The sequence below is a fragment of the Dama dama genome, chromosome 8 (genome assembly GCF_033118175.1).
Source record: "Dama dama isolate Ldn47 chromosome 8, ASM3311817v1, whole genome shotgun sequence".
Classification (NCBI taxonomy): Eukaryota; Metazoa; Chordata; class Mammalia; order Artiodactyla; family Cervidae; genus Dama; species Dama dama.
Window position 1 is genome coordinate 8,375,550 of NC_083688.1, and position 13,100 is coordinate 8,388,649.

Genomic DNA, 13,100 nt, shown 5'->3' on the forward strand with positions numbered 1-13,100 from the left:
TAAATCTCTAATGTTTAGACAATGTTAGCACAGGTTTTAGGGCCTCTGGCTTGTCTTCTTTCTCCTAATGTCTTCACCCATTTTCATCCCAAACCCCTAGCGTCCACACTATTTAAAGTGTTTTTGAGATAGAAATTCTAAAACTTTAAACTTTCTGGTTGCATTAGGTTAGAGTACCTGTCATTAAAGAAGGGAGTAGCAGAGGATGAGATGGTTGGATAGCATCACCGACTCAGTGGACATGATTTTGAGCAAACTCTGAGAGATAGTGGAGTATGGTGGAGCCTGGCGTGTTACCAGGGGGTGGCAAGGAGTCGGACATAGCTTAGTGACTGAACTACAACAAACCTGTATTTGATATCTTGAGTCATAAAGTACTTTAGAAAAATGCTATGCAAACAATTCTTGAAAGCTTTTATCAGTGATTTACATTCTAGAGTTTTTTCTTTTTAAATTGGATGTATTTCATCCTGTTAAGATTTGTCATTTCAGTGTGTGTGTGTGTGTGTGTGTGTGTGTGATTGAGTGATTGACTTCAGCCTGGTTTTCTTTGCAGCCTTCAGGAGGCCCAGAATAGAAAAGAAAAATACAGAACAGCTTAGGTCTTCTCAGGCTGCTCTCCTTTTCTGGATTTAATGCAAGGATTGGTTGCAGAACATAGCAGTGGTTCTAGTCTTGAGGCTCATGCATGACTTTCTGTACACCACCATTCCTCAAATATTTTCTCTCAGGACTTCTTTACACTCTTAAAAATGATTGAGAGTCCAAAGAACTTTTGTTTGTATGGGTTATATCTAAAATTTTTGCTGGATTAGAAATTAAGACAAGAATTTTGACATACTAGTCATATAAAAATAGCAATAATAAATCCATGAGAAGAGTGGTATGCTTTTACATTTTTACAGATTTCTTTAATATTAGACTTAATAGAAGATAACTTTGAGGACCCTCACAGTAGGCAGAGCCAATGTCAGTTAGGCTAAATGGAGTAATGATCTGGCATCCAGAGCAAAGCTGATAAGATGCCTCTTTTACTTGCGGGAAAACTGGTGAGAACAGATTCAGAGCAGGTGCATGGTAATCCTTCAGGAAGAAGCTGTGTTTGTCATCTTCATTGTTGTTGCTTTGTTCAGACCCTCTTCCTAGTCATCTGTGCATCATCTCTCCCTCTCCCTTTATTGTAAGTGTGTGCTTTGATAAAAGCTCTACTGTTGGTCCTAAACACTCTTATGCATGGCAGGTCATTCATTCAGCAAATATTTGTTAAGTTTCTCTGGTGTTCAAGGTTCTGTGGTGGGCATTGAGAATAAAGCAGGGAACAAAATGGGCAGCTCCTTTGTTCTCATGGACTTTGCATTTAAAGAGTCATACACAATGTTATTTAACTATAATATGATTCTTATGGTACAGGATACTCTGAGCATATAATGGGGTACCAGTCTTTACTGTTGGGTCAAGGAGGCCTTTTTTGAATAAATGTTCATGCTGCATGCTGAAGGATAAGTAGTATTGGGAGTGTTTCATTTAGTTTTAAGTTGTATTTCTTTAAGGATCTTATCTGTGACTGAGAAAGAAATATAGAAAAATTGACCGTGGACAGTTTGAATGTTCCCAGTTGAGGGATGGACAGCTAACAGTTCAGAGATACGTACTGATTATCTGAGTAGATCGTTGTCTTCTTTCTGAGACGTTGTGGAATTCAGTGGAAGTCTTTGACTATGAGACGTTTATACAGAAGATAGTGCTCTTCTCAAATGTTAATGTATGCACAAAGAGTCTAGGGGTCTGGTTAAAACATAAGATGAGACTGAATAAGGGGTGGGCCCAGAAGTACTGCTTTTCTGAAAAGCTCATACATGATGCTGATGCTGCTGGTCCACAGACCACACTTTGAGTAGCAAGACTACAATTACATATAATAAGACTTTTAACAGGATACCAGCTGAACAAGAGGCTGGGCAAATATTCTATAGGTGGTGTCCAATAGGAAGAAGTATTTGATAACAGCAGAAGACAAAGCAGTTTGGTTCAAGAAGTATCATGCTACATAGTGAAAGGCAAAAGGGATTCACAGTTGCTATTAGAGAGAGGACAGGAAAGCTGGGCATTGCAATAGATGATTACTAGCACAGCCAGAGGGGCTTCCCTGGTGACTCACGGTAAAGAATCCGCCTGTGATGCAGGAGACCTGGGTTCGATCCCTGGGTTGGGAAGATCCACTGGAGAAGGGAATGGCTACCCACCCCTGTATTCTGGCCTGGAGAATTCCATGAACAGAAGAGCCTGGCAGGCTATAAAATCCATGGGGTCGCAGAGTTGGACACAACTGAGTGACTTTCACTTCACTTTTCACTTTAAGCACAGCCAGAGAAATATTTCATAGACTCATTTCTGTGGTGAGGACCAAGTGAACTAAATGGCCATTAGTCTGCCTAGGGAAAAGGTCAGGTACTGAGGATTTATGGCCACCCTATGGTAATTAATTATGTGACTCCAGAAAATGATCTAAGTGACAAGCTGCAAGAGATACTAGAGACAAAGCACTTTCTGCACTTTTGGTTGGGGGTGGGGGAAAGAATGTTCAGTACTATCTCTCATTAATCATAAGTGATTAATCCATAGATGGCCATATTTCTAAATAGATTCAATTTTTAAAAATGGTTATAAGTGGCAAGGGTAGGAATAGAATGGGGAGAAAAGCCAATCTTATGGTTAATATCCACTGTGAAAAGGTCACCAACAGTAAGCCTAATATTTGCATATCTCTTCTGTATTTCACTGGCACCCAGAGTAGAAGTTATCAGACTATCAAAATACATTGTTGGTCTTCCTTTATTTCAGGATATTATTATGGAAAGTATCTTTTTGTTGCAATTATGCTTTAAATTTTTGTTCAGGATAGTTTACAGTAATTAGTAAATTTGTTTGAATTGGAGAATTAAAGTAACAACAAGTTAGCCATAAGTCATATTATGAACTATTAAATCAAGAAAAAATATGATTAAGTATAGCATATTTTTTCATGATTTAATAGAAATATTTTGGAATGTTATAATAATGGTTTAAAGTGGAGTGAAAGTGAAAGTGAAGTCGTGTCTGACTCTGTGCAACCCTGTGGACTGTAGCCTGCCAGGTTTCTCCATCCATGGGATTTTCCAGGCAAGAATACTGGAGTGAGTTGCCATTTCCTTCTCCAGGGGATCTTTCCAACCCAGGGATCAGCGAAGCCTGGTCTCCCGCACTGCAGGCAGACTCTTTACAGTCTGAGCCACCAGGGAAGCCTAAACCCTGTCTAAAATTTTCTCCCCCTCTAGAATGTCATCTCTTTGGATTTGTCAAGATCTTATGACCTTCAGAGTATGGGAGGAAAGGAATTAGTCAGATTTTCTACACTGATGAGCAGTCATTTTAAATTTCTTTTAACTTTTGTACCTGTACCTATAGAAGGTTAATAGGCATAATTTACTGATATAGAAGGCTCAGTGAATACTGAATTAGGCAACTGTCTTAAACATTCTAAAACTCTATTAGATTGAATCTATAAAGTTTGAAACTACTCCTAGAGTAAAATCAACTGTTAAGATTGCCTCTTGATTTTAAAGGTAGGCCCACCTAGAAGGGGGAGCCTGAGGAAAGCTGAGGGTATAGCACATGTTTGTGAAAGATCAAGTTTCCTTCAATATGTGTACTTCTAAACGTGACTCCATTAGAACTGAGTATCAGGAAACATGGGAGTTATGAAAGCAGTGGTTTGAAAAGAAATGAAATAAACCAAAAGGATCCCCCTTGAGTTACAGAATTGAAAATGAGTAGTCACTATAACAAAGATAATCATTTTCGTAATGCCTTATAGGTTTAAATGACTGAGCTATTAAAAAGTATTCAACAGGTTGCCATTCTTAAGATTTGTTGTTGTTTAGTTGCTAAGTCATGTCTGACTCTTTGTAACCCCATGGACTATATAGCCCGCCAGGTTCTTCTGCCCATGGAATTTTCCAGGCAAGAATACTGGAGTGGTAGCCATTTACTTCTCCATAACGCTGTCTAAACAGTGAAATGGAATGTTGCCAGCTAGAGCTGGCTCCTGCCATGCTTGGGAGCATTTCGGGCAGAGAGCAGTTGGTAGAACTCTTACGTTCTCCACCTGGGAAATAGTGACAACTAGCCTAAGGAGGTGCCCACCATGTCTTATTCAGCTACAAGGAAAAAACCACTTAATTTTAAAGCCAAACTTGGAAATCTAGTTTCAGACTAGATCTGTGCTCCTGAATGCCCGCATGACTCAGTTATTCCTTCTAACAAACTATGCCTTGCTCTTCGCTGGATCAGCAGTGGGTTTAATGAGTGAGAATGAGAGCTCTGTTCTTATCTGGCTAACGTGACTCCAGTGAAATGAATGTAAAAGTCGGACTTAAGATTTAAACCTGTGTTTTAGTCTGCCTTGGGTTCCTTGATTCTACAGCAAACCTCTTCATCAGAACTTACTGTCATGCCTAAAGAAGTTCTACCAAGAATCAGTATTAGAAATTGACTCTAGTTGCAAATTATGTATCCTCATGATACTATAACTCAGGGGTCGAACCCACATCTCCCAGATTGCAGACAGACTCTACTGTCTTAGCCACCAGGGAACCCCACTATATAACATTAAGGGTCATTTGTGTCTGTTTCTGACATTGTTTACCTGTGTGGCTCTTTAGGGCATCAGAGGAATCCTCTATGCTGGATCCTGCTTCATTAATGTTACTCCCAATAATATAAGTCTTTTTGTACCTTATTTTAATATATTTTAAAATTATTTATTAGAAGTCTTGATTTATTGTTCATGGTGTATATTCAAACAACTGATTTAATCACAGCAATATTGGAATGTTTCTGTTGCAGAACACCATGCAAAGCTATAGCCCAAGTCAAAGTGAATTTAGGCATTTCCAACCTGAATATCTTGGAAAATCTTTTTTTAAAATACCTATATTTAACCTGCTGTAGAACTGATCAAACTAAAGACCTTAGACTTAAAGACCTTAGAGACTTTTATTAATAGGCAGAGTTTGAAAGCTCCGTTATCTTTAATACAACTCATTAGTTGTATGAGACCCATTCAAAGAATGGGTTTTTAGATTATATGAAAACTGTGTTTTTTTTTTTAATCCAGGCCCTCACTCTGCTTTGAGATTGTACAGTGGTTAGAAATGCATTCTGACTGGCTTATCAAAGTATGTTCCTACTTCACAAAAGTCCAAAGGGAAGTGGGAGGACACATTAGCATCTCAGCTAGGGCAGTGCTGGGATCCTTTAAGGTTTTTCCTTTAATGTACATTTTGATACCCTCATAGCCCTTAGAAGTGATTGGCATCTGCTCCCTGAGTTAATGTCTGTCTATTTGGGGAAGTTATTTGGTTTTTGTTTGGTTAATGCAGATGAATACTATAGAGAGAAGTAAGAGGAGAAAGAGGGGAGAAAAAGAATTCTTCAAGCATGTAGGGATGCGCATCAAGAATTTCAAAGACTTCAAACAGATGTAGAGGGGTGGGGAAACAGCAAATTTGAAGTTGCTCAACCATGACATTTCTTCTAATGACAAACAGCTTGAAAGCTGTAATTTTGAGAGTGTTGCAGTGTTTTGAAGTCAGACACTTAGCACATTTTAAAATAGTGGTGAAATTTAAATGGGCTTTTTCCATCTTAAATGGAATTAAGCATTTTGGGTCATCTTATTTTGATAGTTGTGGGTCTCAGAATGAACACCAGAGCTTTTAAAATTTACATGGGCCATGGCAGCATCTCTTTTTGTCTTTTATCTCCATTGTTTTCATAGTATAGAAAGATATTTTTTCTCTTTTAAATAAAGTAGTGCATTTTCATTTTCTAGTTCTTCACCAATGACCTTGAATTCTTTATTTTCATATTTTGCAGTACATTTTTATACCTGAAGTTCCTGGTGGTGTGGGCACTTGTCCTCCTGGCAGATTTTGTCCTTGAATTCAGATTTGAGTACCTATGGCCATTTTGGCTTTTCATCAGAAGCGTCTATGATTCCTTCAGATACCAGGGACTGGTATGTTTATTAATACATGTTTTTCAAGTATAAAGGATTTAATTACCCTTCTCAGAAAGTCTTCAATAACTGCTAGTGAAACTGTTTAAAGTAGGTTTTGTTAGCAATACTTAGGTGACTGTATTGAGCTAACAGAGTCTGTGGGCTGAAACTGCCCTTTCAGGCCACTTTGTCTAAATCCACTGATCAAATCATTAAACTCCCTCCTCCTCTCCCATTCCAGTGAAAAGAAGGGGAGGGAGGGAGGCTTTCAGGAGGGAGAGGCAGAGTAGCAGGGGAAGCAGTAATTACCTACCCAGCCCTACTCTGAAGTACCTCTGGAGCCTCTGGCTTAGTGATCGGGTTAGAGTTAGAACAGTGGTTCTCAAACTTTCTGTGCTCAGGACCGTTGACACTCTTAACAACTATTGAGGACTCCAGAAGGCTTTTATTTGTGTGGGTTACATTTACCCATATTTACTATATTAGAAATGAAATCTAGAAAAAACTTTGATGATTTTTTAATTTAAATAAAATTCTAATTTAAAATAAAAATTTAATACTTCAGTCACTTAAAATAACAATAATAAACCCATTACCTGTTAATACACATGTTAATACATGTTAATACACATTAAATTTTAAAATGAAAACTAACTGTATATTCCAAAACAGAAAAGAAATTGAAAGATTTGACTACATTTTTGAAAACCTCTCTAATGTTTGGCTCCATAGAAGACAACTGATTTTCATATCTACTTCTAAACTCAGTTATTACCAATATCATGTGTCATGTAATCAATGATTTTAATCAGTGAATATCAATGTCATGTATTCTAGAAGACACCACCATACTCCTGAGTAAATGAGTGTGAAAAAGATAATGCCTTAGTATTATTATGAAATTATTTTACTTGGAAGACTTCTGAAAGGATCTCAGAAATCCCCAGGGATCCGCAGACCGTGTTTGGAGAACTGCTGGATTAGAGCAAGGGCACAGGCCCTTGACTTGCTCCCTTGATTGACCTGTAGTTCTGTTGTGTTCCAGAGTCACATCTTAAACCTGTAACTCTTCTCCCCAGGCCTGGTACTCTGGTCAGAGCAAATCCATGCCTTGAAAAGATGGTTTCGGGCTCATGTCCTGTTAGCAATAGATAATGCTGTATCCAGAGGAAGCTGCATTGTTGGACATCTGCGCTATTCTTAACCACAGTTGTGTTTCATCTGTGTTCCAACAGCCTATCCTTTAAGAATGAGGCTATTTAGTAATGTTTTATGAGGAGAGAGGAGAATTTTCTGTGTTAAATTCTGTTTCTTTTAGGTAACCCACCTGTGTAGTCCAAATAAACTCACTGTGAATCAACCTCAATTTGTTCTGGTCCAATTCTTCATGATTTGAGGCCATAAATAGGATTACTCTTCAATGCTAAATTAACCACATCTTTTTATATGGGTGATTTTAAATATTTAAAATTTCCTGTAATGTGCTCTGTAGTTATTGCGTAGCAGCTTCAGAGATTTTGTTCAACGTGCTTTTAATAATCTCTGTCTGAAATGAACACTTTTAATATGTGCTTTTTCTTTTGTCTTTCCCTTTAGGCCTTCTCAGTATTTTTTGTTTGTGTAGCATTCACGTCAAATATAATATGTCTGCTATTTATCCCCATTCAATGGCTTTTTTTTGCTGCTAGTACATATGTGTGGGTTCAATACGTATGGCACACAGGTAAGTCTTAATGGTTTCTTAGATGGATCGAAATCTTAGATTCACACTTCTCAAATGTGATTTCCTTGAATAGATTATTTAGAATTGAGTTTAATGTGGACATTTTAAAGATTCCTTTTCATACGAAATTATAGTATACCTTTAAAGTATATTTCTTTTTTATTAAATCAAAAGTTTAAGCCTTTATGATTTGATATTTTGATTATAGTCATTTCAATTACCAACTCTCATTATGAAGTATTCGTATTTTTTAAAAAATTGAAGCAATTATTATTTAGGTAGACTTGAAGACAGCCATGTGCCAAATAAGAAAAATGTTCCTGCAGCTTTAGCATTGAAAGGAATGTCAGAAGTCATTTAGTTGAACCTTTACTTAGTATAAGAATCCCCACAGCATTGCTGGCACATGGTGTTTTAATCCCTGATTGAAAATCTACAATGCAAGAAACTTACTAGTGTCATTTTGGGGCAGTTGGAATAGAAAATTCTTCCTTGTACTGAACCAGAATTTTCCTCCTTACACTTTTGACCCAGAATATCTTGACTGTCTTGGGGTGCACTGATCACTTCAAGTTGATAAAGTGCTTTCTCCAGAAAAATATATGGGAATATACAGAATATATATTTTTTTCAATTTCAGCAGGCTTACAGACCATCCCTCTAATCCAAACATTGGACCCCTGTGTTAGAGCCACACTGAATAGGTGTACTCTTCTGTCCATGTTAACATTTCTTTAGACTAAAACCCACTGTCATATCCTCTGATGTTCTTTTCTGTAGACAAAGCATCTCTGATTTCATCAGCTTTTCCTTGTATGTTATTTTAAGCACTTTCACCATTTTGGTCTCCCTAATTCTTAGTGGCTCTCTAAACCACAGTGTACATTTCAGGTGTGTTCTGGCTTGAGTGAAACTACATAGTCACCTCCCTTCTTCTTAGAGCTATTCTTATGCTATTACAAACTAAGATGAGATGAGATGTTTTAATAACTCCAGTCCACTACGAAGCCTGCACATAGGACACATGGGGATGTGAGGACTGGCCCACAGACATGTGGGGATGTCGCACTTGTCTGCGAAAGCTGCATGAAACTTGATTCCGAGGCCCAGCTGTAACCTGTAGCATTTTGACCATTGAAAGAGCACCACCTAATAAAAGCTCTCTGGAGCAGCATTCATCCTCTTCTGTAAATGCTGGAAGGATGATGTTGTCCCATGTTAGGAGACACAATTCAGCTGTATTTTTGAAGTATCTGCTGTGAGCATGGTTTTCTCCATCTTTAGCACTCTCTCATATCTGACTGAATTTATAAGCTAGCATGCTTTTTCCTTAGCCTGCTTTCCTCTAGTTAAAGTGATTTTTCTATATACCAGGTTTTACTTGTATTTTCTTGTCCTGGGCCTCAGTTTCGAGTGAGTTGCTATTTACACTTATTCTCTCTAGGTCTCAGCTTTTTTTCTGTCATATGAGGGTGGAGTGATCTAGATAATAATTAAAGGAACCTTCCAGCTCAGATAATCTGTGACTCTGATGAACTATAATGATTTTCTAAGTTGCTTTAATAGTGTCTTATTAGTTGAGAAAAAGCTACTCATGTAACTATTAATAGAATTGGAATTCAGTGGGTGACCCACAAGGCAGCAATGAAGCTAGTGTAATAAATGATATTGGTCTCTCTTTAGCTCTAGGCTCAGAAATGCATGTTGGAATACCTAAGTTATGAAATGCATTTTAATTCAGAGTGGTTAGTGAGCAAACAGAACAAACCCTGTGTTCTTATTAGGCCCAGTAAATAGGAGTGCAATTTTTATAGGTTGGGATCAATTTCTCTTTGATTGTTAAAATTTAACATTTTTTTTTTAAATTTTTTCTCTTCCTCCCCCACCCCCCAAAATTTAACATTTTTAAAAAGAATGTTAGGAATGGTTGATGAAACTATATATATTGCCACAAGAGCATGAAAATATTATGTCACTAGTTTTTCCTTGTTGTTAAGAGGGAGAAAACAGGATATAAAACTGTATGTACAACATTAAACTATTGAACTATTAAACTAGTTCAAAAATATTTTCAGTGTGGTTTTATTTATTTAGATGTAGGAATATGAGTAATTTGTCCAAATTTTTCTATTTTTTCCTGTAATATGCTTATTTTGTTTATGATAACTTTAGAATTTAATATAGAAATTAGATATTTACAGAATGTAAATTTTTTGAAATGTATTTTGAAATGAATTTGAAAATGGATAATCCTAAGGATTGCCTTTTGTCTTTCTACCTTGCAAAAATACCCTTTTTTTGATTTATTAAATCTATAAGAATGGTTGAAGCCATTAGCTGTTTTCACAGGACTTTGTCTTATCTTATGGACTAGGTCTTTGGGGACTTGAATTCTCCTTAGAAGCAGATTCAGTATTGTTTCTGTGAATTTGGACACAATTTATATAAACTCTGGGCCTCACTTTGCTCTTCCATAAAATGAGGAAGTTGGACTAAGTGGGACTAATCTTTGGGACTAGTTTTTCTAGTCCCAAGATTCTGTAATTTTTCTTCTGTTTCATCCATTCCAAAGAGTCTTAGAAAAAAGCCTTCTAGTCCTTCAGGTCACTGAGTTTTCCCTCCATTTGTCTCTTCTGTAACTGGCTTGCTTTATACACTCTCAAAGGGGGTCTTTCCAGAGTTACAGCTCTCATGTCTTTGTGTTCCATCTTCATAAAATACTCCCTTATTAGTCATGTCCTCACATGGATGGACCTAGCCTACAAACTTTGACTCTAAAACCCAGTGAAAATTATCTGATTATTTGAGTCTTGTTTATTCTATTGCAAATTGCTTTTTCATCTGTTGAAAATTGTTTTTAATTACAAAAGGAATATGAGCTTGTAGTTAAGAAAGAAAACTTTTTTGAATAATACTTGAATGTCAGAAATATTTCTTAGTGCTGTAATTCATTCTTTAAAAATTGTTTTTTTTTTTTTACATATCATTCTATAGTAATACAGGTCTTCATCCTTTTGAAAAGTTCCATGATATTTCATTATATAGATTTATTATAATTCAGCAGTTCCTATTGATAGGCATTTAAGTTAATTCTAAATTCTAGTTTTTGCTATTGCAAATAATACATTGAAGATTCTTTTTTTTTTTTTTCATTTATTTTAATTAGTTGGAGGCTAATTACTTTACAATAATGTATGAACATTCTTATACATTTATTCCAGGGCTCTTTTATATGTCTATAGGATAGATTCCTGGAATTGGAATTTCTGGGTCAAAGGTATAAGTATTTTTAATTATACTGCCAAATTGCCTTATAACAAAGTTACCCCAATTTATATTCTTGCTAAGAATGAGAGGGAAGTCGTTCACACATCTTCCCTGTACTATTACCCATCTTCACAATTTTGGCTTTATCTGATAGGTTAAAATAATTGAGTCTCATTTAAAAATTTTTATCTCCCTAAGCAGTAGGGAAGTTGACATCTTTTCACATGTTTTTAAACTGTCTGTAACTGAGTCACTGAGCACGCGCGCGCGCGCACACACACACACACACACACACACACACACACACTCTTTTTCTTTTATAACTTCCAATTTTTTTCTTCAGTTGCCTTTTTTATTGATTTGTAGGCGGTCTTTGCATGCTAGGGCTATGATTTCTTTGTTTTACATATGTTGTAAATATTTTCTGCCAGAATACTATTTTTTATTTTTGTCTGTGATTCCATAGCATGTTTTGTCATAGGAAAGCTTTCAATTTGGATCAAATTGCTTTTTAATTAGTTTCAAAGTCTTAAAGTTACTGTTGTTGAACCAGTCTCCCAAACAATCCATCTGTTATATTAGCTAATGTTTCATTGATGCTTGTCTCTCTGCTGCTTTCCCACAGAAAGGGGAGTGTGTTTGCCCACAGTATCCCTCTGGATACTCTTTGTTTATATTGAAGCAGCAATTAGATTTAAAGATCTCAAAAATTTTCATGTAGACCTTTGTCGCCCATTTGCTGCTCACTGGTGAGTATTATGTATATTCTTAATCTGTAATCCTGTTCAGTGTTTTCAATGTAGAATGGTAAATTTAATTGTAAATTTTTTCTTAGAGATATTATACGAGTTCAGAAGACAACGTAACATGGGGTGGTAAAGAACATGAGCCCTCTAGTCAGGGAGATGAGTGTTTGAATCCCAGCTCTGCCCCCTAACAGCTTTGTGCTTTGGACATGTCACCCTCTCTAAGCCTTAGTTCTCTTACCTATATATTGGGAAGCTGTCTCATGGGATGTCATGGGAAAGATGAAATGAAGTGATATATGTAAAGTGTTTAATTAGGTCCATGTACATAGGTGTCTGATACTTGTTATCTGTTTTTATTGTAATCAGATGATGATTCCAAAAAGTCTTGATGAAATATATGACTATTTCATGGAGCTCAAATGATTTTAAAATTTCCTTTGCATGTTTACAAAAGCAAGAGAATATTATTAATAATTTTTAAGGACTATTATTTTTAACCTTAACCCATGAAACATTTTTTAAAATAAGCTTGATTTTTGTTTATATCTATTATAGAAATTACCACTTACTGTATGTTTCTTTCAAATATACCAATTTTTGCTAATATTTATGGTAGAAACCAAAACAAATAAGAATCAACAACCAAAAAATAGTTACCAATATATTTAAAATCTTCACAAACAAGTGAATTAAATAGACTTGGTCAATAAACTTGTCACTATAAATTTGTGGTGTGATCACATTTAGACTAATTATAATTGATAAATTATAAGTTTTAATGTTAATGAGACTTCCCTGGTGGCGGTAAAGAATCCTCTTGCAATGCAGGAGATGCAGGAGATGCAGGTTCGATCCCTGGGTTAGGAAGATCCTCTGGAGAAGAAAATGGCAACCCACTCCAGTATTCTTGCCTGGGAAATCCCATGGACAGAGGAGCCTGGCAGGCTAAATAGTCTGTGGGGTTGCAAGAGAGTCGGACATGACTTAGCGACTAAACAACAGCATTAATGAAGCTTAAGAAAAGTTTTGACAGAGTGTTTTCAGAGGCTTTGAAACAATATTAGACTGATGGCTTGAATGAAAATATTTCAGATTTTTGTCCCAGAGATTGGAGTTGTAAGTACAGCTGGTTTAACTTGTTGGTGCAAAACAAATGTTGGCTCTGATAATATCAGATACTTGGTTAAACGATTCTTAATTTATGTTTGATAGAGTGTTTGTGAACTAATTTTCCAGGAATAGCTGGTGACAGGCATTTCTCAGGCAGCAAGATGATGAGTCACCTGAATTTGACCCTGCCTTCTAGTATTGAAAACCAAAT

The 13,100-nt window shown here is 36.3% G+C and overlaps 1 protein-coding gene across 2 annotated transcripts in view; it reads left to right on the forward strand.

The window, feature by feature from the left end:
- The window catches only part of MACO1 (macoilin 1), a 65,023-nt gene that overhangs the window by 8,771 nt on the left and 43,152 nt on the right, over positions 1-13,100 (forward strand). For both annotated transcript variants that reach the window (XM_061148242.1, XM_061148241.1), the window contains exons 2-4: positions 5,917-6,058; positions 7,637-7,763; positions 11,656-11,779. In XM_061148242.1, the coding sequence (XP_061004225.1) occupies positions 5,917-6,058; positions 7,637-7,763; positions 11,656-11,779 (393 nt within the window). The remainder of the gene's footprint in view (positions 1-5,916; positions 6,059-7,636; positions 7,764-11,655; positions 11,780-13,100) is intronic.